At 50.3% G+C, this 23,756-nt stretch overlaps 11 protein-coding genes across 11 annotated transcripts; 7 read left to right on the plus strand and 4 right to left on the minus strand.

The window, feature by feature from the left end:
- Positions 1-675: 675 nt before the first annotated feature.
- On the minus strand, positions 676-1,454 carry UREG_03849 (uncharacterized protein; the record flags this gene model as incomplete). The annotated part of the gene is made up of 2 exons (XM_002544286.1): positions 676-1,355; positions 1,421-1,454. 2 exons carry the CDS (start codon positions 1,452-1,454, stop codon positions 676-678), a joined length of 714 nt encoding a protein of 237 aa, XP_002544332.1.
- Positions 1,455-3,079: 1,625 nt separating this feature from the next.
- Positions 3,080-4,176, plus strand: UREG_03850 (uncharacterized protein; the record flags this gene model as incomplete). The annotated part of the gene is made up of 3 exons (XM_002544287.1): positions 3,080-3,140; positions 3,217-3,433; positions 3,678-4,176. The coding sequence occupies 3 exons, from the start codon at positions 3,080-3,082 to the stop codon at positions 4,174-4,176; spliced, it is 777 nt and encodes a 258-aa protein (XP_002544333.1).
- Positions 4,177-4,785: 609 nt separating this feature from the next.
- Positions 4,786-6,939, plus strand: UREG_03851 (uncharacterized protein; the record flags this gene model as incomplete). The annotated part of the gene is made up of 1 exon (XM_002544288.1): positions 4,786-6,939. One exon carries the CDS (start codon positions 4,786-4,788, stop codon positions 6,937-6,939), a length of 2,154 nt encoding a protein of 717 aa, XP_002544334.1.
- A 397-nt stretch (positions 6,940-7,336) lies between these two features.
- UREG_03852 (alpha-methylacyl-CoA racemase) lies at positions 7,337-8,613 on the plus strand (the record flags this gene model as incomplete). Its single annotated transcript, XM_002544289.1, has 2 exons — positions 7,337-7,400; positions 7,487-8,613. The coding sequence occupies 2 exons, from the start codon at positions 7,337-7,339 to the stop codon at positions 8,611-8,613; spliced, it is 1,191 nt and encodes a 396-aa protein (XP_002544335.1).
- Positions 8,614-9,536: 923 nt separating this feature from the next.
- On the plus strand, positions 9,537-10,534 carry UREG_03853 (uncharacterized protein; the record flags this gene model as incomplete). Its single annotated transcript, XM_002544290.1, has 3 exons — positions 9,537-10,019; positions 10,075-10,240; positions 10,311-10,534. The coding sequence occupies 3 exons, from the start codon at positions 9,537-9,539 to the stop codon at positions 10,532-10,534; spliced, it is 873 nt and encodes a 290-aa protein (XP_002544336.1).
- Positions 10,535-10,780: 246 nt separating this feature from the next.
- On the minus strand, positions 10,781-11,720 carry UREG_03854 (uncharacterized protein; the record flags this gene model as incomplete). The annotated part of the gene is made up of 3 exons (XM_002544291.1): positions 10,781-11,140; positions 11,286-11,390; positions 11,436-11,720. The coding sequence occupies 3 exons, from the start codon at positions 11,718-11,720 to the stop codon at positions 10,781-10,783; spliced, it is 750 nt and encodes a 249-aa protein (XP_002544337.1).
- Positions 11,721-12,391: 671 nt separating this feature from the next.
- Positions 12,392-13,847, plus strand: UREG_03855 (uncharacterized protein; the record flags this gene model as incomplete). The annotated part of the gene is made up of 2 exons (XM_002544292.1): positions 12,392-13,431; positions 13,487-13,847. 2 exons carry the CDS (start codon positions 12,392-12,394, stop codon positions 13,845-13,847), a joined length of 1,401 nt encoding a protein of 466 aa, XP_002544338.1.
- Positions 13,848-15,002: 1,155 nt separating this feature from the next.
- Positions 15,003-16,181, plus strand: UREG_03856 (uncharacterized protein; the record flags this gene model as incomplete). Its single annotated transcript, XM_002544293.1, has 1 exon — positions 15,003-16,181. The coding sequence occupies one exon, from the start codon at positions 15,003-15,005 to the stop codon at positions 16,179-16,181; it is 1,179 nt and encodes a 392-aa protein (XP_002544339.1).
- Positions 16,182-16,908: 727 nt separating this feature from the next.
- On the plus strand, positions 16,909-19,123 carry UREG_03857 (uncharacterized protein; the record flags this gene model as incomplete). Its single annotated transcript, XM_002544294.1, has 5 exons — positions 16,909-16,992; positions 17,024-17,608; positions 17,685-18,549; positions 18,606-18,945; positions 19,030-19,123. The coding sequence occupies 5 exons, from the start codon at positions 16,909-16,911 to the stop codon at positions 19,121-19,123; spliced, it is 1,968 nt and encodes a 655-aa protein (XP_002544340.1).
- A 521-nt stretch (positions 19,124-19,644) lies between these two features.
- On the minus strand, positions 19,645-20,988 carry UREG_03858 (uncharacterized protein; the record flags this gene model as incomplete). Its single annotated transcript, XM_002544295.1, has 1 exon — positions 19,645-20,988. The coding sequence occupies one exon, from the start codon at positions 20,986-20,988 to the stop codon at positions 19,645-19,647; it is 1,344 nt and encodes a 447-aa protein (XP_002544341.1).
- A 1,122-nt stretch (positions 20,989-22,110) lies between these two features.
- UREG_03859 (uncharacterized protein) lies at positions 22,111-23,191 on the minus strand (the record flags this gene model as incomplete). The annotated part of the gene is made up of 5 exons (XM_002544296.1): positions 22,111-22,158; positions 22,308-22,527; positions 22,562-22,732; positions 22,816-22,854; positions 22,902-23,191. The coding sequence occupies 5 exons, from the start codon at positions 23,189-23,191 to the stop codon at positions 22,111-22,113; spliced, it is 768 nt and encodes a 255-aa protein (XP_002544342.1).
- Between the last annotated feature and the right edge of the window lie 565 nt (positions 23,192-23,756).

Consider the following 23,756-nt stretch of genomic DNA (forward strand, 5'->3'; position numbering starts at 1 on the left):
ACCGTTCATTTGCCGGCTCTGGATAGGGTTTTAGCTAACCTCATTAGAGTTAGCCACGAAGGCCCGTCGGTCCGTTGTTATTCCACCAGTTCCCCCCGACTCCAATTGAAGGTTCTCTGTCCATCGAAAAGGACAAAGGACGTTGCTCTGCCTCAAAACACAAGTTTGGAGTTGTCCGACACCTTCCTCAGGGGTTATTTTTTCCTTTTTTTGGGATTTTATGAGGGGGATATTACAGTAGCATTCGGAAGACAGGAAGACGACGAGGGAGGGTGGTTCAAAGATGACCAGTACCCCTGCCTTCCCAATTTACCATTGGCACCGCTGAAAGCTGCATTTGATGCCATAATGGAAAGGCCCTTATATACATATGTTGTTCGCTAAGAATCCTGCAACCATCCACCAGGCGGCCTTCCGCTCTGCATTATGACTGGACTACCCTGTAATGTTCTTCTTTAGTTGAGGTTTGTGCTAGCCTCAAATTCCTTAGATCATACGAATGACGACTCTCTAGGCTATACAGCAGTTATGTTGTGTAATTGAACTCGTTAAACAAAGCTACGCTGCTAAGATGCTGAGCCGAAGCATAATACATGATGATAAGATATGATTGGCCATGTTGATATCTTCCACCTCCTGGAAGATATTCCCACACGTATCACGAAATCATAAGGATCACCAGGCTGTGTGCCCGCCATCAATCACAAGAGTGCTACCAGTCATATATGAACTTGCTTCGCTGAGCATGAAGATGGCGGCTCCGGTGAATTCTTCTGGTCTGGATAACCGTCCAAGCATACTCTCCCTTTCCCATATCTTCCTCAGTTCAGGCACTTCTTCAAAATTCTTTTCGACCATAGGCGTGATAACATGGCCTGGGCAGAGTGAGTTCACTCGAATCCCCTTTTTGCCCCACTCCATAGCTAGATTTCGGCCCAGTTGGATAACGGCAGCTTTCGAAGAATTGTACACGGGGGAATTGAGGCCCTTATTGGCCACCATACCACTCATACTGGCCACTAAGACTATCGACCCAGGAGAGTTGAGAGCCATCATTTGTCGGGCGGCGGCTTGGGCGGTCATGAAGACTCCGGTATAGTTTATATCCATCATCTTGGTCACATCATCAGCTGTGTAGTCTATGGCTTCTGTCACTTGCTGAACTCCAGCAGCTGCGACCAGCCCGTCGAGGCGGTTGTTACGGGACGCAATCTTTTCCACGACGTCGTTAAGAAGCTTCGGGTCTCTCACGTCCACGTGGTGGTAGAACAGCTTGCCGATATGTGCCTTGTTAGCAAGCTCTTGTGTCGCGATGAAATCATCTTCTGGCTCTGGCAGGATATCGAAGCAATGAACTACAAGGACATAGTCAACGTCGATGCAAGAAATGCCGGTTAGCGAGGGAGTCAAAGATGCACACCTTCTGCACCGGCTTCAGTTATTGCCTCTGCCATTACTAATCCTAGCCCTCTGCCACCGCCTGTGACGATGTAAACCTTTCCGCGTAAGCTAAAATTTGGATAGGCATTCTGATGTTGGCCGTTCGCGTTTATCATTCTGACGAAAAAGACAAACAATAGTAGACTGTGTGAGAGGTCAATAGTATATGGGAAGAGGCAACAGTAATAGCATCAAAATCTGTATTGGTTGGAGGGGTTTCGAAGGGCCCCTCTCCTCTATAGTTATACAAGAAATGGGTATTGAGTAGCACGGCTAGCTATGACATCGAATGAACCAAGGTATGGAGTCCATTGCCCGGTTTCCCACGTTTCTAGGTGAGCACCAAGCCATGGAACCGCCAAGTTCCCGTTCCCTTGCCCTGGATTTGACCAATTTCACCCGCGGAAAGAGCACGGGGTATAGTGGACGATTAGAGTTGACAACAGAGCGTCGCATCTGTTGTTCCTAGAGATCTGGGCAAATGATACGGTGAACGTCGCGGTCCGCTTTTCATGTTCAACTCTGATTGCATTCTGCAGATAGACAGATATCGTCGTCACTCCCCTTGAGATCGGCGCGGTTCCACAGTGATGACATTATTATTCAGCAAATCGAGGTTGTAAAACACCCAGAGGAGATGCTTCAACCTGGCTGTAGCTTGAGGCGGGCCCAATTCCGTAGCCAATTTGTCCTTTGCGGCGCCATTTTTCTGCAGCCAACAGCTACTGCGATTTCATATGATTTGGACGATGTTGATACCAAAAGTACGTGTTGGCTTTGCAGTTTGGGCGCAACCCTTGGTATTTGGTTTTCTGGCTGGCAGTTTTGGGATCATTGTCTTATAGGTTAAGCATTCAGCAGCCCTGCCGTGCAAAAATATCACAGTCTTTGGTCAGATGTATACATCTGTTGTCAACGGTCATGGTGCTGTATTCTCAAATCTTGGCAAAATTATCCTGCGCTGCGTGAGCTTGCGGATTTCAGAGCTCAACTCTGTTTAAGCAAACTTTTCCATTGTTTTGTTCTTCATGCCCGTCAGCACCACCCACCAGTGTGTGAATTGAATCATGATTTTTTCGAATGCATTTCGAATAATTGGGATGCTGTTTGGCAGCCTTTCATGGATTCCAACAGTTCAATTGCCGAACATTCTCTAAAGTCTGGGTCAGTCTCATTGAGCCGAAGAAACAGGGCAAGCATCCTTATGGAGGACAGAGCACAAAACCAGATTGGCGGCCCGCAGGAGTGATGCACAAGGAACTTGATCATTTGAAGAAGCCTGGTAGGTTCAAAATACACGAATATCAAGAAACAGCCACTGATGCATAACCCACTGTTCCACAGATCGCGTCCGACTCTTGGTCCATATTATAGCTTCAAGAGGTTGGATAGAATGTCCGGCGCCAAATCAGACCAAATGAGAGGTGGGATATTCCTGAAGAAATATCCACGGTTTGGAGGATGGAGGAACATTATGAAAGAGGGGAAATAGGCGAGTGCTTCTTCCATATCCTCAGCCAATACTAACATTTGATAGGCGCCGATACCACGGTATCTGTTGTCGATAGGTCAAAAAGCAAAATTTCTCATCGAGTGCGGTTGATATTGAACCCAGGACCAGCTCCCCTCCTCCCTCGCCATGCCATCCACTATACCGCCCGGCCTCGCACACTTAGAGTACACCATGGAGAGCATGCATCGTACGCCTGCAACCAGTCCATGGGGATTCCAGCTGCAGCCGCAACCACTATTGACCCCTAACTACACCGGTCACAGAACAGCAGATCTGTCTTTCATCTCATGTTTCAGCACCAGCAACTTCTGGGTCGAGTGATATCAAGGTCCCCCCCAACGAGCTCCTTGTCGCAGGCATGAATGGCACCGGGACACAACTACAGTGTGGATACCTCACAGGCACTGCCGGTCCGCAGTACAACTCTGCCTTTGCACTTCAAAGTTGGCGACCCATTGCCACTCACTTTGGCAGTGCATGGTGAGTTGTCTGTCAGCAAACCTCGCTCTCTCTGGAGCATCGGAGCATATCGACGAAAACTATAGGTGGAGTCACGTGGATCCCTTGCGCGCTAGAGGACGAGCGTCCACCAGTTGTGAACTGTTTCGATTTTGCATCTTACCAAATTCAGAGTCATCAATCGAGTGCTGACAGGCTTGGGACCTACTTCAGGTACGGGTCATTCCTAGTCCTAAAAGCCAAGTTAATCCTAAATGATCTTCAGTTTAAGTCAGGTCGTTATGGGCAGGTCTCCAATCAAGCAGGAGGAAATTGATTCTGCTAGGTGGATTGTTGGCAAACGTGGAGCCTCGCATGGAGTCTATATCACAGAGTCCGGTACAGTGGTCAAATATGGCCATCATGTCCAAGCTGAACGAGAGGCTCGAGCGATGAGCTTTGTCCGTAGGGCCTGTCCGCAGGTTCCTGTGCCAGAAGTGCTTGGCTGGTGGGAAGAAGGAGAAGGCAAAGACCGTGTAGGACATTTGGCAATGTCGTTGATTCCTGGGGATATGCTCATTAAAAGCTGGCCGACCATGGATCAAGTGCAGCGGGATAGTATCCTAAAGGATCTAGAGGAGATACTGCATCAACTACGGACACTCCGTGCTCCATCAACAGCTGTGATTGGTCCTGTCGACGGTACAAGTCCTGCTGCCGATGTTCGAGACGGCCATGCTGAATTTGGCGGCCCTTTCAAGACTGAGTCTGACTTCAATGAATGACTGGTCTCTCTAATACATCCGGACTCGACGCGGTTCTTCGGTTCATTTTACGTTGAAACAATCCGGAATAGTTTGATGAGTAACCACCAACTTCGATTTACGCATGGAGACCTCGGCATGCATAATATACTGGTTGACAAGGGGCGGATTACAGCGATCATTGATTGGGAGTATTCAGGATGGTATCCGGAGTACTGGGAATATGTGAAGATGATTCAGTTTTCGCGGGATACAGTCTTCCGGTGTTTTGGGAGAGGGTGTTGGAGGGATGAGGAGGGCAAGCAGGTGGTTTATGATTTGGAGTTTGTGATTGATCAGATGCTGGATAGCCAGGTGAGGAATGGGGAGAGGGTTATCAAGCGTCCTCGGTAGAAAGAAAGACAGTTTCAGGGGGCGTCGGGTCTTTAGTTATCTGATCAACCAGGATATTACATAATCTGTCTGCGTCAAAGTAGTTTTTAGCGCTAGTTTCAATTGGGAAAAGTGTAAACAACAACCATCATCACAACACGAACACGCGATGAGATCAGAGTCTCGAGGGCCAGAAATCAATCCCAACTGTGAACAGTCCTTCTTCCCAAGCAGTGAACTACCTCGAATTTGGACAATATGGCAAATGGAGATAGTTCGCCCTTTGCGACATCCCACGATACTCTGGGAATGTCGTTCCTCCACACCCCAAGATTCATGCAATCCTCTCCCCCAAAGTTGAGTCCCTATAATCGACCGGGAATTCAACACGGCAGTGCAACCCGGCGAATGAAAACAGGGACAAGGCGCTCTTCGAAATCCCCCCGATCTAGCGATGGTGACGACTCGGAAGCGAACCTTTCAGACTATACCTTTGACTTGAACAATCTCCCAGACGCCAGGGCGAGCACCGAAAAGAAAGATGATGGCATAGCAAACAAAGCTGCATCCAAGGATAACGACAGCCTATCAGAACACGGTGGTCCGGACGACTTCACGCTGAATATGGTGCAAATGTTGAAAGGAGGAAATATGGAGGACGACAAAGATAATCCTCTTGAGAATAGCAAGGCGGATGTCGACATTGATGGACCGCCAACCCGGCAGGCTCATGATGAGACTAGTGAAATTGAGCCCCCGCTAGAGATGTCTACACCCGCACATGTTCTTTCGCGCAGGAACGATTTTACGCATCATGAAACCCAGCAAAAGCAACAGAATAATGAATTTGCACTTGAGCTAGAACGGCTTCGGAAAGAGCTGAGAAAGAAAGATGAGATTATAAGCGCCAACCAGCGAAGAGTTTTGGATGCTGCGTCGATCGTGCAGCAAGTCCGTCACCTGCAGGCAGAACTTGAGAAGGAAAATAAAAAGCGGTTGGCCGAGTCGGCTTCGACAGACAAACAAATCCGAGAACTAGAAACTCAGATTCGTGTGAAAGATGAAGAATTGAAATTTAAGAATCAGAACGGAGATGAAGAAGCTTGCTCTCTCCTCCGGGAGCAATTACAAGCCAAGGAAAAGTTGTTACAGCAAACCAAGGCAAAATTGGATGAAACAATAGCCTCCAGTCAACGAGAACTTTCAGATATGGCTGCGGAGAATGACCAGTTGCGATCAGAGCATCATGAGAATGTGTGCGAGTTGGATAAGCTGGACTCTGATATTGAATCCCTGACGACTGAGCGCGACATGCTCCAGACTAGAAACCAGCATCTCGATAAACGTGTCAAGCACCTCGAATCAGAACTTACAAAGCTCCAACAAAGCCTTTCTATGGAGAAGTCGGAAACCGCTTCCAATTTTGATGCACTTAAAAACGTGGCTAATAACCTATCACTCGCTATCGACGGAAAATCGTTTAAACAGGTGCTGGATATTGTTATGCGCACTTATCAGAGCCGGCGGGATGAAGATGCTTCCAGAGCCCAAATTACGACAAGTGAAACAGAGAACAAAGAAAATGGAGCAACAAACACTCAAGCCCAACTCCAAGAGGCAAAGATGCTGAATCAGTTCTTGTCATTGCAGCTAGAAGAAGCTCGAGAAGATCTTTTAAAAACAGATAACGCGCTTGACACGATCCAGGAAAAGTATTCATCTGCATTAGACGCCGGTAATGCCCAAATGCTTAAATTATGTCGAGCCTTGGAAAAGGCGAGTCTACAACACGCAGAAGCAGTCGAAACAGTCAAGCACATATCTGAAAACGTGATCCAGACGCCCCTGAACCCCGAGACATCGCCCCCGCCATCTCTAGCTGAGGTCGAGAACCGATTCGAGATGAAAGATTCTCCAAAATCACACCGGGAAGAGATTGACCAAATGGAGGACTCTCATGCGCTCAAAATCTCCAAACTCCGAGATAGCCACGCGCAATCCACGCGTACACTGCATGCCCTCCTAGGGGCCGCGCAGGACCGCGAGCGGGAGCTGCAATCCGAACTCGTTGAAGTCCGGAAGTTGCTGTCTTCCAACACAAAAGAGATATCGGCGCTAGAAACTGAACGAGAAAGGCTCGAATCGGTTATTGAAGCGAAAGACGCGGCTGCCGCCGCTCTAGATTCGAAATTTGCCGCTGTCCTTAAAAAGAGAGAGGAAGTTTGGGGGTCACGGATAGAGAAATTATTACACGATAGAGAACGGATGGGAAAAGCATTGATGTGGACGTGGGGAGAAATGGAGGTTGGGAAAGCGAACCAACGCGAGGACACGCGTGGCACCACGACAGCGGCACGCCATACCCAGGGATATAGATATAAACATGTTGCCAGGATGAAGGGTACTGGGTAGTCACAGTGAACCTCTTGGTGTAAGGACTGGGATACTGCTAGTTCACTGCATTCCAGATCTGATTTATAGCCATAAACATTTTTCATCATCCTGGTGATGTTCATCGTGCAGGCCAAGAGCAACAAGCTGGGATCACTAGTTAGCTTGGTTCCTATGGCGCGGGGGCAACCATGCCTCGGCTCGCCGGAATCCAAACAACCAGCATTGCTCTCGGCCCGGCGTTCGTTGGGACGCGGTTCACGGGCTGTTTCGTTTTAACATCGATGGGCACGTTGGCCATCAGAGGGGCAGATTCTGGCGCTTTTAAATAGCAATGGTGCTCTGGGCCATGTTGACCCCAGTCCGGAAACTCTCTCCCTTGTGCTAATCTATCACGCCTTGAGCCATCACCACCAGGATGAGCGATGCTCGTTTACCACTTCAGGGTGTTCGCGTGGTCGAACTCGCCGGTTTAGCACCAGGTGTGTATATCCTAGCAAGAAAGCTCTAGTGGGCGGTAGTTATGGCAATTCTAGAACTGACGAGTTCCTCTGATACTGCAAACCAGGTCCGTTTGCGGGTCTGTTGCTATCCGATTATGGAGCGTCTGTCTTGCGAGTTGATAGGCCTCATCCCAACGCGCATTCGACTTCTAAGCCTCTTCCACCTCCCACTACTGATACCCTGACCCGACACAAGACTTCTATCAGCTTGGACCTCAAGGCGTCCGCATCGAAGGCGGTCCTACTCTCGCTGGTCCGCAATGCCGATGTGCTAATAGATCCATTCCGTCCTGGTGTGTTGGAGAAGCTGGGTCTGTGCCCAACGACAGTATTGCTCAAAGAAAACCCTCGCTTGATAATCGCTCGTATGACGGGCTTTCGCCGCGATGGGAAATATAAGGATATGGCGGGTCATGATATCAACTACATTGCTGTTTCGGGTGTGCTGGGGATGCTTGGACGAGCGGGAGAGGCACCTTATCCGCCAGGGAATATACTAGGTGACTTTGCTGGAGGAGGGGCCATTTGCTTCTTGGGCATTTTGCTGGCCCTTTTATCCCGCCAAACCACGGGGAAGGGTCAAGTTGTCAACGCAAATATGGTTGACGGTTCTGCGTATCTTGCGACCATGCCGCGACTCTCACGAAAGACCCCAATGTGGAACCGCCCGCGAGGAACGAATGTGCTCGATGGCGGCTGTCCTTATTACGGAACGTACGAGACGAAAGACGCAGGAAATTACTTTGCCATTGGCCCGCTGGAGCCACAGTTTTTCGAAGCCCTACTGCGCGGCCTGGAGCTGTCAGCTACGGACATATTTCCTCCCAACTCTAACGGACGTCGCGAAGACCCGGCTAACTGGCCCCATATGCGCGGCGTCCTCGAGAAAAGATTCAAAGAGAGGACCCGGAAAGAATGGGAAGCGGTTTTCGATGGGACAGATGCGTGTGCTACCCCGGTCCTAACCATGGATGAGCTCGAGGATCAAGGCTATGACCAGCGACTGGTTGTTGATCTGGCTGGTACCCCAGGCCGACCGTTTTCGGCCCAGGATGGCGGGTGGTCACCAAAGGCCCTACGTCCAAGCACTGGAGGCGAGGAGACTCTGAGTCGATGGCTCGGCTGGAGACGTGGGAAAGATTTTGACGTCGAGAATGGAGCGCTTGTGAAAACCACAGGGGCTAAGCTCTAAAGGCTGCTTTCGGGTCCTCTTAGTATAACTATAACTGTCTTCCATTTTCAACAGATCAGTCAAAATGTCTTATTGAACTCCTCTTACTCCAGTTTCTGAAAACAGAATACGAAAGAATGAATTATCCTTATATTTAAGATCCAAAATTACTAGTGCGCTTGTGCAAGGGCCTGGCTGAGGATCATCGACGCGAAGTCCCATGGGCCTCCTCCATACGGAATACATGAGACAACAATCACACATCAACAACCATCATGAGGTCGGTGCGTGCTAGATGCTTGCTTGGAACGCTGGTCCCTCGCGCCCCCCGCGCGCCTTCTTTGGGCCTCCCAGTTCTCCTTCGACAGCGGTATCAACCGCCAACACCACGACGAAGCCGCAGCACTATGGTTGTTCATCGACACGCGATGGCTACCCTGGGCGCAGCCCCTTTGAGCCCTCGCAACTTCCCGGCGTCTGGATGCACAGAACTTGATCCTGCAGTGCCTATCGAAGAGGAATTGCTGCCGGACTACATTGCGGAAATGTACTATCCCGTCCGTATCGGAGAAGTGCTCAATGACAAATATCAAGTTGTCTGCAAGCTTGGCTATGGAACGACTTCTAGGTATGGCTTGCTCGCGACCTCCGGTAAGAAATAACTTCCAGTTGCCTACCGAGAGACAGAGAGTCAGACAGAAAACAAACATCTAACATGCACATCTTAGGAACAAAGACGATAGCTTCACGTATGTTGCACTGAAAATATATGTTAACAGATATATCAAACGCGACGAGACAGTCATCTATGATCGGATCAATGCTGCGTCCAATGTGGAAAGACATCCAGGCTGCCGGTTTGTTCGTAAACTGCTACGTCCTTCGATATACAAGGGCCCCACGGCAAGCACCTTTGTGTTGTTCACCAGGCACTTGGAATGAGCATGGATCAACTTTTACGATTCTTTCCTCAACGATCTATTCCAATGGACTCAATGAAGCGATGTCTCCGCCAGTTCCTCATCACATTGGACTTTCTTCATACCGAGGCCGGAATTATACACAATGGTGAGCCGTGGGAGCCCATCGCATTTGCTGCTCAAATGCTAATCCGGATCCTCTCAGATCTCCAACCTAAGAATCTGCTCCTTCCCGTTGATGATGTTTCGACGTTCAAAGAGATGGAGGAAGACGAATACAAGAACCCGTCTCCGCGAAAATTTCTCAAAGACCGCTCCATTTACAGCATACGTGGGCTGCCTCTCCCGGAAGGAGGACTGCCCTTGATCTGTGATTTTGGAGAAGCCAGGGTAATAGACGAAGAGGGACATACCGACGATATCATGCCTGATATCTACAGGGCCCCCGAGGTCGTTATGCACATGAAGTGGAATGTAAAGGTTGATATTTGGAGCGTTGCGATGGTAGTAAGTGACATCGCCTCGGTGATCTCTTCTCGCTAGCTAAATATTCTGTCTGAAGGCCTGGGATCTCGTTGCTCCGCAGCCCATGTTCGACCGTCGACACCCAGAGACGGGAGAACCTGATGATAGGTATCTCATTGCGCAGTTTGCCGGTATCCTGGGACCGCCGCCTGTCGAGTTCTGGAGCCAGAGCAGACTATGTCAGGCCTTTTGGGATGAAAATGGTTCGTCGAGTTCTACAACAACGATCTCGTTTTTCACTCTATACGTACTGACGAATCATATTCGGAGCAGGAAACTGGAAAAATGTGGTTCCTCTCCCAGAGATATCTCTTGAGAGACTAGCTGCAGATATTGAGGGTGAAGATGTGCCAGGCTTCCTACGCTTTCTGCGGAGGATCCTCCGCTGGCTCCCTGAGCAGCGTCCGACGACCGAGGAGCTGGTCTACTATCCATGGTTACTGGCGGGTCTTGGAAGTGAAATCACAGCTGACGAGGATAACCTGTCCATGAGCTGAACCCTGCCGGACATTTTGTTAATTGTTAAAGAGGCATTGTATGAGATGTTCTGGATTGAAACTGAATGGTATCTGTGAAACTGAAGCATACACTAGTGGACATGATAGTATGTAATACTGGGCTTTTGGATTGGATTCACTGCTCACCGCAATGAAAGAGACCTCAGTTTGATTGTACTCTAACCCAAATCCTTTTGCAGGTTCGATTGAAGGAGCGAAGTGCCGTGACACAATTTGGTAGAACACTCAACAATAAAGCCGCGTGCGTAACCGTGGATCCTTCTGGTTATGCCTTCGAAACCGAGTTGCCATGCGAGGGTGATACTTCCAACCCTGTCGGTGCTGCTTTGCTTCTGGCGAGGTTGTTTCCTGCCAGATTTCAAGTAGATTCGGAGGATTGAAACACCACTGCGGAATATCACCATCCTCTGCCTTTTCGCCATTGTTCAGGAAATCAGCGCGCCAGCGACCCCATGCTGCATCGGCCGTGCCATCCAACTTCAAATTCGTTTCGCCCCATTCAGTTGTCAGATCCATTCCATCAACAAGATCATCAAGGTCTACTAGGTTCAAAGTCTCCAATAAACTTTGGGCGTATACTGATAACTTTGGGTAGGGAATTCGGTTGTCACTGTATTCAATGGTATCAGGGGTGCAAGGGATGTGAACTGCTTGTGAAGAGATGAGAACAAAAAAGAGTCTCAGGCCGACGAATTTGAATCGCGGGAAAGAGACGCTCCAGCCCGCGGACCCTCCTTAGGGCGGATGCTCGGTAAGGCTCGAGTACACCATTGTGCTGGAGCATAATCTCGGTGGCTTGCACCAGTTTATCAACCGGAACACAGACGATCCATTGCTAAATGCGAAAGGGGGTGGCATCAGCATTTGATAGAATATGCACTATATGGCTGGCACCGGGAAGGAAAACCGTCATAACCCGTCCAGCCCCATAGTAGATCAACGCTGGTTCGGCAACCATGCAGCAAGACACTCCTGCATTCTCAAGCAGCTCGACAATCGGCGCCATTTCTTTGACGCCATTACCATGCACGGGTTTATCCTCAGCATAGCCAAGAACTGATCCGTCTATAGGCGATTTCATCGTCGGGATAGGGCGCTCAGGAGAGATAGCATTATCGGCCACTACGCCGGTTAGGCCAGCAGTCTGATCTGAGGTAGAACTCATTGTCAACTCCGGCACAGAAGTCGTAAGTCAGTGTTGTGGTATCAAGGCGTACAAATCCAATATCCCCAAAAATGATCGATGTGATGCTGCTTTAAGCAGACGCGTACATAGCGGCCACGCCGCAGAAACTGCAGATAAAACCGACAAAATGCATTTTGAACAAACTTGGTTACTCCAGTGTCGGCACACTATTTATTGAGGAATACGGAGATTCTCTAAAATAAAAAAGAATCTACAAACAACAGCCGGACTCACTGGTGGTCAACTACTAGCGGCCAGTGGCGTCAGCGCCCCCAATAGGTACTGCCCAGTGGGTACAAGTGGCAGAGGCTCTCCCCTCACCTGAACTCCGTGCAGCAAAGTGGTGTATTTTGTTGTTTAATAATATCTTCGATTTCCCAAGTCACATCTCCTCAAATTCACACCCTTGTCACCAGCGTTGACGTATGCTTGACTGGGTTCTTTCTTGAAGTCGACTCATTACTGGCGGGTGGTCGTGCACCAAGACGCGACGCCGAGATATGCTGGGCTGTTTGGCATTGGCGTCCAAGGCGAAGATTCTCCTACTTAATCCGCCGTAGAGGGCCTCCCCTGGAGGCTCTCCCCAAGAGAAAGGCTTCATCGTTAGAACGTCTTAATACATAAGTACTATTGATCCCCCCTTGAGAGCCATGAGGCGTTTCTACGCTTTTGCAGCTGTCGCCGCACAGCTGGTCGACATCGGGTTCGCTCAAACAGCCTGCACGGTGACGTTAACTCCATCTTCCACCCCAGTTGCAGCAGACGGTTACAATGTGAGGGTAATCGCGCAGGGCCTCCGACGGCCCCGATCGCTCCAGTTTGATCGCGAGGGCAACCTACTTGTCGTGCAGTCGTCTGCCGGGATTTGGAACTTTCGCCTCAGAGATCACGGCGGCACTTGCTTGGAGGTTGAAGACGGAGTCGACTTGATAGATGATTCTGTGAAGACGCGCTTGAATCATGGGATAGCTTTGTCCCCAGACGAAGGGAAGCTTTATGCATCTGACCGCGGAACGGTGTATGCTTGGGACTACGATGCGGTTGCAAGGAGAGTTGCTTCGAGTGAGCCGGAGGTGATCATAAGGGGGCTGGATAACTCTGGTCACTCGACGCGAACCTTGCATTATTCGTCGGGTTTGGGTGATTATCTAGTGGTGGTTAGGGGTAGTGCAGGAAACATTGACCTTGAGTGTGGAGATATTTCCACTGGGCACTGCCAAATGAAAGCCTTTGACATGCAGCAAATACCCAGGGGAGGCTACAATTTCACGGCTGATGGAATTCGGCTCGGCTGGGGAATGAGGAATTCTGTGGGCATTGCGGAACATCCTGGAACACATGGTATCTGGACGGTCGAGAACACCATCGATAACATCATGCGTCAAGGGGTTGATATACATGATGATAACCCTGGGGAAGAACTGAACTTCCACGGAACAGTCAATTCCACCACAGGCCTGAATTATGGCTATCCTTATTGCAGTGCTGCTTGGGATGTCGAGTCTATTCCGAATAACACCAACTTCGAAGTCGGCACCGAGTTTGCGCTTGATATCGAAGACGGTGGCAGAACAGACGATTATTGCGCTGGGATTCAAGCACCAAGATTGACCTTTGAGGGCCACACCGCTCCCTTGGATATCAAGTTCAATGGATCATCGGAAGCGTTCATTTCCTTCCATGGAAGCTGGTGAGCTGCGTTGCTCCCAAAGTTCACCACAAACACTCTAACCACCCGTTTCTAGGAACCGCGATGACCCCATTGGCTACAGGATTGCAAGAGTTCCGTTTGAGGACGGAGAGCCAATGGCTTCCCGAACCGATAGGCAGGCTGCAATCAGTGTAGTCACAAATGAGGACATCAGCAGATGCCCTGGTGACTGTTTTAGGCCTGTCGGTATGGCCTTTGATCGAGTAGGGCGGCTTTTTTTCGTCTCCGACTCCACAGGAGAAATATATGTCGTCGAAAAAGCACAAGGATCAGGCCCCGATGCACCACCTGATGCGCCACCGAACTCACCACCTGGGGAAGGCAAGGCTGCCTCTATCAAGGTTGGTATTTTGAATTTGGTATCGGCTGCCTTGCTTTTGTGGTATGTGATTTAAGGTTGATTCTGCGGTCCCGCAGAGAGTAGCATGGTTATCCTGGTCTGGTTATGTATTCACAAAGGATATAGGAGGATGCTGAAACATGCAGTGGTGAGAGTCGGGAACATGTTGGATTTCATACTCCCAGTGTTGCTAAAACAATTGCGATGAGACGGGCATGAGACTTCATACCCAAACCTGATGCAGTTTCTGCCTATGACGGTCCAGATCCCAGTCATCTTCATCTTGCACCTTGACGGCATGACAGCCAGCAAACACAGTGCGAGCCAATCTTCTGTAAAAACAAAGCCAGAACCAGGCCCAGGATTTGGGCCCGACTTGTAGCTCTTCGAATCGCAGCTGAGGCTCAACTCAAAACGGCCACAATCAACCTTAAAACGGCCTGTCCGTGAGCTTTTTTCGCTTCAGAGGCCAATGAAGCCGCGAGCAAGGCAGACACGAGAGACCAGCTGTCCGTGGTGGCTGCATTGCAGCTCGCGCGTCGGGGCTTGGGGACGAGATTCGTTTGGAGCAGTGTCTCCTTGCTTTAGAGTAGGGGCAGATGCTTGATTTCACTAAAAATAGGGTTGGACTCCTGTACTTAATGACATCGAGATCTCTTTAAGCTACAGTGGGTGTGACCAACATGGTGAAGTCTGGTTGATAGTGAACTAACTAGCTTTCGAGGTCAACCACGGCGCTTAGCCGCATATTGCTTCTGCTGCCTGCGCTCTCCTTTTCGAATGCCCTCAACTTTCTCTGGCACATCTCTCCGTTGCCTTGACCGATCATCCCGGTTAGCATCCAATCCATATTGGCGGTTGTTGGCGACCGCTGACCTCATTCTCGCGCGAAATCCCGAGTGGATCAACCAGTGGCAAACAGGGCTTTTGTTGTTACATTTTGTCCATCAACACACAATTTTTTCGAGTCGGATTTGCCGATGGAAACTGAGAGTTGGCTCGCTTCTCGGTTCTGCTGAAGAGGAACCAAGACGAGCGTTGTTGTTGGCAGCGCGCAAGCCCAGGATAGTTAACCATTCAACTAATTGCTAGCTTCACCTGCCAGCCAACAGGGAGACAATTCGCTGGCGCGTGTTTTGTATCTGTGACCTTTGGATGCACCCCCAGCTGCTCGTTGGGTTACTGTGGTAATTCCTAGCCGACTCCCACCATGGTCGACTACCGATCGCCAGCCTTACAGGCCCCTCATCGCAAGCCGCTGCCCGCTGGCAATGCCGGTCTCCAATTCTACAGCGCCGATGCGTCGACCCCTCAACAATCGCTCCCGCTCCGTGTGCACAACTCGCCTGCGAACAGCCAACATCGTCCTCGCACCGCGTCTTCTTCCTTCCTCCCGTCGTCCATGCACCCGCTCCGCCAGATGACCCCTGTTTATCCCCCGCAGCAACACCCACAACAACACCCCCAGCAACAGTACAGCGTCCCCTTTCCTTCCCGCCGCCCCTCAAATGCGACAGTCTCGACCACGTCCACGGGAGGCAATCCGCATCCCAGTCGCCATATGAGTGCTTCACAGAACAATGTCCGACGAAGCTCCTCCGGCCGAACCGCCAGCTCCCAGGTCGGCTATGTCGCGCTAATGCGGAGACAGAAGGCGACTGTCTGGTGCGATCGATCGCAAACCGAGGATCCGCGCGAGGCTCACCAGCGACGCGTTGCGAAGCAAAGAGCGATCCTGGAGGTGCAAGGAGGCGGTGGCTCCGGCCGGACAAGTACATTGATCAGCAGCGGAAAGATTCGACACAGCTCAGCGACCAAAGCGTCACCGTTCACCACCGGGACCATGGTTGGAGCGGGCGTGCCATTGAGACTCAGCGCCAACGAAATCGGAAACGCGGATGATGACCTTGATAATCAGGATGGATCGACGTACCATCGTCGTACTGGAAGCGGACGAAGCTCTGCTGGCAGCAATAGGCTTCAACGGCCCAACCAACCTCGATTGAGTATTGGTAGTGCCGGCACGCCTCCCAACGCCGAACCTGCAGAATCTCGATTCGATATTCCGGACATTGTTGAAACACCTGCTGCGGAAACTGCTGGTGAATTGAAAAGCCCTGTCTTGGGCAAGGATCATGCTGGGGCCGGGTTTCAGGGAGGATCAGCATCGGATAACAACGCTCGTCCTGGAACCGCCCTGTCGAATACAAGCGAGAGGGAAGAGGATTTTGGAATGATTACAGAAATGAAGGCCCCAAGCGGAGCTGCTGCAGCTGCCCGACGATACAAAGCCGCTGAAGAGTTGAAACGAAGGGGGAGCGTTGACGACCGAACAACTACCTTGGGCAACGTCAGACTATTCGTTGCCAATCCGGATCTAAGTGATTAAAAGAGCCGGATGTTGCTGGCGGGGGGTTTCTACATGTCGCACAATTTCCCGTGTTTCTTGTCGTTTTCATTTGGGTGGAACCAAATCGGATTCATTGCGAGTGGTGTTTGGGAGTTCTATCCATTTTCAGTTCCTCAGCTACCAGCGTGCCTTTCGTATAGAGCTTCTTTATGCTATTTGACAGTTGCACTCTTCCGTCTCAGCCAGATCTCGTTCCTTTCCGAGGTATTCGTTGCTGCCACCTTCTTCCAATGGGAATGATTGATCATGTCGGGTGGTGTTGTAACTGGGACATAGTTGTAGTTAGTCTATACTGCTTTAATAACCAATAATAACATTAATATGAGATCCTCCGCTCATTAATCGGCCGTCTCCATGTCGAATGCTAAGCCTTGATCGCTCTGTTGAGTGGGAAACGCGCCAAGAGTCGTGTTCACGCGTCAAAACACTAAACCTCACTCTTCACGGCCTTTGCTCCATCACACTCGATAGTAATAGTATCAACGGCTTTCGTGCTTCCAATTGCCGTCCTTCTCTTTGTTTGCCCGGTCATTCTTTGGTTTTGGGAATTATCAACTGTTGTGTTTTGAAATTTCTTTGCGCGCCGCGATTTCTTGGGAACTGCGCACCCGTCCATTCCTGACGGACTGCGGGCTTTCCTGATATGAGACAGAAGCTGTTCAACCTTATGTTCTTTTGTTCTGGGAAATTTAAGTAGAGAAACACCATGGGTGCCGAAGTGCAGCATGGAATCCCCGTGCAGGCGCACCCAATTCGGCCAGCGACCCCGAAGAAGAGGCCTTATGACGACGTGAACGAACCGATCCTCAACCCTCTGCCAGTCGAATCGCAACCAAGTCAGTCCACAAGCAAACCTACGGGAGACCAATACCGAATGGACAACACCGCGGAAAGCCAATCCTCAACTCAACCGCCGACTATTTCTCCTGGGCCTATGCCCGCCTTCGCGTCCCCTCCAACGAATTCCGAACCTGGCCCCCTTCCCGGTACACCGCCCTTCCCAATTGCTGTTTCAGACGCAAATAACATGCCGAACCTCTCAACAGCTTCCCATCCAGCTGGTGCCCCTGCCAAAAGGCGAAGGCTGTCGCCCACTAGTAAAGAAGCAAAGGCCCAGGAAAAAGCAAGGAAAGACGAGGCTCGCAAACTTTTGGGAGGAAGAGAAGCAAAAACGAGAGGAGGAGAAGAAAAGGAGGGAAGAGGAGAGAGAAGCAGAGAAGCGAAGACGCGAAGAGGTGAGGAAAAAGAAGGAGGAGGAAAAGGAAGAAGAAAAGAGAAAACGGGAAGAGGAAAAGAAGAAAAAAGATGAGGAGAAGGAGGCAGAGAGGAAAAAGCGCGAGGAGAAGAGGAAGCAAAAGGAGGACGAGAGGATAGCCCGTGAAGAAGAAAAGAAAAAGAAAGAGAGAGTATGTCCATGCGAACCCAAATTTGGGTTGAAATTCTGCGTGCTCTTTGAATTGTTGGTGCTGACTGATTTCACAGTCCCAAATGAGGTTGAATGCGTTCTTTACAAAGCCGTCCATTCCAAACAGCACCAATAAAGCTGTTGAGCCCAAGGCCGTTGAAGAATCAAACCAAGCGAGTGCAAGTCAATCGCCAGATACCAAAGCCGTCTCCGACTATAGTGACGAGTTTCCCCCTTTCTTCGTTCAGTCTCACGTGTGCCTCGGGGCTTCACACCGTTTTCAACGAGATGCGGAGGCACTTTTACATGTTCGCGAGAAGATAGACACATCTTTGAAGGACAAGGAAGGATCTGCTGGTCCGAACCTACCCATAAGGCCATCTGAACTGTTTAATATAATGCCTTATAAGCGACGCTATGGTAAAACGGGGATTCCTCCAGTGAGAGAGCTTGTCATGGCATTGAATGATGCAGATGCTAGCAAAGGCCATGTAATAGATCTCACTGGGGAAAAGGTTGCAACTAACAGAATACATACTCAAAATATCCTCAGGAAGATTCCAATGAAGCTACTACAGTTTAGGGAAGATGTGCGACCTCCATATCAGGGAACGTTTACCAAACATCTCCCGAGCGGGACGGCGATTAAACTCTGTCGAAATCCATTTTCTAGAGTGATATCGGATGTTAATTATGATTATGATTCCGAGGCAGAATGGGAAGAGCCAGAGGAAGGCGAGGACCTTAACTCTGAGGGTGAGGAAGATGCGAGTGAAGACGATGAGGAAGACATGGACGATTTCCTAGACGATGGAGACGATGAAATTGGAAAAAGGAAAATGATTGTGGGAGATTTGGAACCTGTCTGCACTGGAATCTGCTGGACAGATGGGAATAAACCGCATGGACTCCTTGGAACGTATCAGATGGAAATCTTGTCAGGTATGTCGGGCAGTCCTCTTTTCGTGCATCATATATACTCACAATAATTGGCGCAGAGACCTTCAACTTTCCGATAGATCCCTTTTCAGATGCATATTGGAAGAAACCAGGAGCAGCTCTTCCAACCAACCCTTCAATATCGGCGCCAGTTAATGGAAAAGTATCCGACCCTTCGCAACGGACACTCATACCGTCGACCAACGGCTTTTTGGCCCCCGGGCCTACCTCACGAGTTACACCAGCACCCACTTCAACAATCAGCCCTCACCTCAATAGCGCTATAGTTTCGCAGAAACCAAAAGCTCAATTCCCATCAGAACTTCTCCCTGATTTCAAACAGGCCGTTTCGGGTAGCGACCTGACCAAGGCAGGGCTAATCGAAGTCTTGAAGAAACGGTACGAGGCCAGATTTTTTTATCATTTATCACCACGAAGTGGCTACTTTTTGAAAACTACCAAAAAACTAACCGGTTTACATAGCTTTCCCAAGGTTTCGAAAGAAGTTATCAAAGACACACTCACGGCCACGGCCGTGCGGCCAGGACAGAAAGAAGCTGATAAATGTAGGGGGTGAAAGATGTGTCCATAATTTCCATGAACCAGCCCGATACAGCTGTTTTAGAGAAAGGGTATTTTACTGCAAAGTAGTCTCCCCTGAGAGAGCAACCTTTATAATTTTGACCCGGGATAACGCGATCATTTCCATGGCGGAAAAATGGGCTACAACGCACACTCACAAGACTCTACCGTGGATATCTAGAAATAACCACTAACAAATATGAGACAACCTTATTATGCCTATAAGCCATATTTCATTTTGCAAGTTTTGGTCAGTGACATTCTGAGATTTTGGGCGGAATATGAATGTATACCCCGCGGCTATTCTACTAAACGATTTGGTACCGCTTTGGTTCAGGGTCATTGAATTGATATTGGGTTCTCGATGCATACCTAAATGTAGTTGGTAATATATACTGATTCCTTGGGCCATTCTCTCTTCTCAACACCACCCATGCTAATGCTCCATCCGACCGTACTGCCAAGACCATTCTCGCGTTGGAGGAATACAAATGATACAAGCTCACACAAATCTCACTAATTGGGGAGGGGTTCGTGGTGCCCATTAGGGGTGTTCATAGGCCGCAATTGAAATAGATGGGCATCCACGCCATGAAAACCTGTTGGCGTCCACCCTATAAAATCGAGACTCAAAATTATTGCCATTTCTTTAGAGTCAGGAGGATAAAGGGCTCGCTGTTGGTTCTGGTACGCGGCGAAATCTCTGATGTTGCTACCGCCCCAAGCTAACCGCCAGCCAAAGGCACGCTGGACGGGAAACCCAGGCCCATCGCAGCCAACAGGAAATCTTGCCCCCTCCGACGTGGTATCCCACGCATATTCGAAAAGCTCGGGCACAGAGTTGCGAGGCCCGACGATCTCCTCGCCAGTATCAGACCGAATAACGCGCCAGGTTTGTCGTCTATCGCGGTCGAAATGGTAATTGGGAAGGTACAGGGATGGTGAGAACCAGCTCAGCTCATCAAGGACGTCTGTCTTACGCATCATGGTAAATGCCCTTGAGGGACCCTCCACAACCATTGAATCATATAGCTCCAGCCGATTCAGACCACGCATGTGCAGTCTGTGGTTCGAGAGGAGGACCGGGATAATCTCTTCATGCAAGGAGTTCGGGGAATCCACAGTACTGCAGACTCCCGTGGACATCGAGTGTCCAATCGGGATGTCGCCATTTATCAGAATGGAACGGAGGTTGGGGTAAATGTTTTGGCCGAAATCCGGGTCATCCTCTCCGGGTAGGTGTATGAAATCCGAGCAGAGGTTGCGTACCCGCAAACGAATGTGGCGGAGGCGCGGTATAACTCTAGCAATATGTCCACATAGATGCTCGCCGTGAAAATAACGTTCAACTCCTGCAGTGTCGAGCTCGAGACTGGAACAGGTCGGAGGCAGGGCTTCCAGCAGAGCAACAAGGTGGCCGTGATAAAATTCCGGCTCTATCGGCGTATAATTGTCATCATACCAGCTCCCTGCAACCGACTGAGCATCGACACGAAACGAAAAGTATTGCAGTAGGGCATCGCGCTCTATAATATTGCAACTGGAGAAATACAGTGGATATGCCACGGACCCTAGGCCTGTTGGTTCTCCTGTGTGAGAAGGGTCTCGGACTACCAGGTTCAGGGTCAGAGATCTAATGGGTAATTCCGCAGGTACTGGTCGCTGCTCCATGCATGTCAAGAATCGCGGAAGTGTGCGTTCTGTCAACACTAGACAGCTGAGCGATAGCTCAACACCTAGCCTGAGAAATTCACGATTGACCGTCAGATAGCGTGTGAACTCTGGGCCGGTTGAAATTTCACGAAGGGCGGTTAGTATATCTCTGGTGATAGATTCGGACTCCAAGATCAATGAAACCATAGTTGCGTTCACCAGAGAGGACCGACGCCCAAAGACGAACCAGGTTGAAATAGGATGGTTTTGACGATAGCTAAGGAGATACACATAAAGCGGAAAGCGAGAAAGGATAGAAGACCATGCCGCAGATTAACAAGCAGAAGCATGTCGAGGATATAAAAAGGACAGTTTCATGGACTGTCTGGAAAGTGCCGTTGAGAGACTGATTCCCGCAGAAAGAGCAGTTTGACACCCGGTGGCATGGATGTGAGTGCCTCATCATGTTTGAACTCATGGAGCAGCAAGCGAGAGACGAAGATGAGAGAGCATTTCCCTTGATATCGCATCTTTGACTGCTCGGTGTCAACAATCCAAAAGTCCCAGCAGACCGGCCAGGTCAGGGTAAGAGTCCAAGAATACTGAATGAGAAGCTGATGGCTGGGGGAGCATCAGTCCCGGTCAGCTGTGGTAACTAGTTAACCAGTAACTAACTTATTAGTTGACTGATTCATTTGGTGTTCAACAATGTGAGGGTGTTTTGTTTGCCCTCGCGAGATCGCGTTGATCTCGAGTGAGGATTCACGACGAGCGGTCGCCAGACGGCCGCCTCCCCCCGGCCAGCACCAGCCTTTCCACCCTCGTTTGAATGCTCGTCGTCTTAGCCGGCCTTGGCCGGTTTGATTTGGGGTTCACTGGCGTGGAACTAGAGCGATCCGCAGCCAATCTTTCTGCGCCAAAGAGGCCGCCAGCGACAGCTGGATATGCATGCATGCCAACTCATCACGAGACTTGTCGCATGCTCATCGATCATTTGACAGACGGCCGGCGGATGCAGTGGATTCGATCGGAATCAAAACTGTTGAGCCCTCGAACGTGAGGAAATTCTTTTCTCAGTCAAATTGTTCCCAATTTGCATTTGCCCAAACGACGTGGCAGGACTGATTGGCGACCACATCCACGATCCGATCTGCACGACGACACAAAAGGATCTCTGCTGCTTGAGATCTCACGGCCTGGATAAGATGAGGGAGACTATTTTTACTCAATCCCGGCTCCCGTATGGACGGGTACGGGGGAGCCTGTCGACGGGTTACAATGTCCCTTGATTCCTTGAACGAGCATGATTCCACGCCAGACAACGAGGACTCAAGGCGACCAGGCGGTGAAAAACAAATCGTCTTCGCGGTTCATCAACTATGTGACTAATGTAATAATATCAACAACTAAATACTCCAAGGTAACAATGCAGCACCAGCCACGGGATCACGGCCAACATGACGCTGCGAGGCGCGACCAGGCTTCACCGAGGGCAAAGGGGAATCGCCTGGTCCGCTTCAAGAGACCTGAACCCGATGATGGATTGGTTCGGCCCTGAAAAGTTTGCCAAAACGTGGCCCATCCAGACTCCATTCCATCATCGACTCCGCAGCTTCACTCAGGTACTCCATCTGAGACCGTTGCAGCCACTTGAAATGCTTGGGTTCCCTTCCCTTTGTCCCCTCATGACGAAGATGTTCCCCAGGGATCCGTGAAGAAGTCGGCGTGACACGTCTCTGGGGATCCCTTGATGGATAACAGCACTGCGATTCCGCCTCACGGTGCCCTCCTCTCAGCGGATCCGTAGTATAAGCACGTCACAGTTTGACTTTCCGAGACCAGTGTGGAGCCGTCGAGGGGAGCGTTGTCACGACCAGCGAGATGGAAGCTTGAGATGACAACTTTGTATACGGCCCTCGTCGGACGACTAGGTCCAGGAAGAAGAGTGAATCTGCAGCCCCGGCAATCAGTAACTAGTTAGCAGTAATCAACCCGTTAACCGCAATCATAAAGGGCCAGCCGGTGCTGTCTTACCTGGCTGGTGATTTGGTGAGGGTGGACGGACTAGTCGCGCTGGCCTGCGTATCAGAAGCCTTTCCCGTCCAGCTTGGACAACTCACCCCTCTCCCTCTCGTCCCCCGTTTTCCCTCCAGAAACGCCACAAGATCCTCCTCTTCTCTCGCGGCTCTCCCCCCATCTCGCTCTCCGTCCTTTCTCTGCTTCTCTTCCCTCTGTCTGCTGCCATCTGCCTCTCGGGCGACCGCCTCTGACCGTGTTTTCCACCGAGTTCCGCTTCGCTCGCCATCCCGCCCTCTTCTCGCTCCCTACTAGATCGGGCCTCTCCCCCCAAACCCGCACCAACCGGTCTCGTTTCTTCCTCCCGAACTAGCCTTTCTCCCAGGCTGAACATCTCTTCCTACTGCAAATTCGCCCGTCTCTCCCCGAGTCCAGCTCACCCGTTCCTGCACGCCTGAAGTCATGCTATAGGCCGACGCCTTTCCCCCTTACTCGTCCGCTCAGGCATCTTGAGTTCTCGAGACCGCTCTGTCTCGAGGCCGATGCCCCCTTCTTGCCCATGGGAAGATGATCAGTATCCAACATGCCTGTCTTCCATCGGTTCTGGCATACGCGGCTGCTACCAGTACGTGCAGCGCTTTTCCCACTCACCCTGACCTTGCCGTCCTGCCCAACCTGGTTTGGGTTGTTTCCTTTCAAAAGAAACTGAGCACAGAAATCTGATGTGCTTGTCTCTGCTTGTTTCTGCGAAAGTATGGGCTGATCACAATGACCTAACAGCGTTACCACCGTCGCCTACTGACTCTCCCGCACGATGCGACACTCCAACATCGCAGAGCGTCAAATTTACCCTGCCAACCTTATCGCTGAAGACCAACCCAACTTCTGTGAAGGGAGCTGCTGACCACGAATCAGAAAGAAGTACCCATGTTCCGGCAGTCGGGTCTTCACAAGAGCGA

This window comes from Uncinocarpus reesii, genomic scaffold (genome assembly GCF_000003515.1).
Source record: "Uncinocarpus reesii 1704 scaffold_2 genomic scaffold, whole genome shotgun sequence".
NCBI classification, from domain to species: domain Eukaryota; kingdom Fungi; phylum Ascomycota; class Eurotiomycetes; order Onygenales; family Onygenaceae; genus Uncinocarpus; species Uncinocarpus reesii.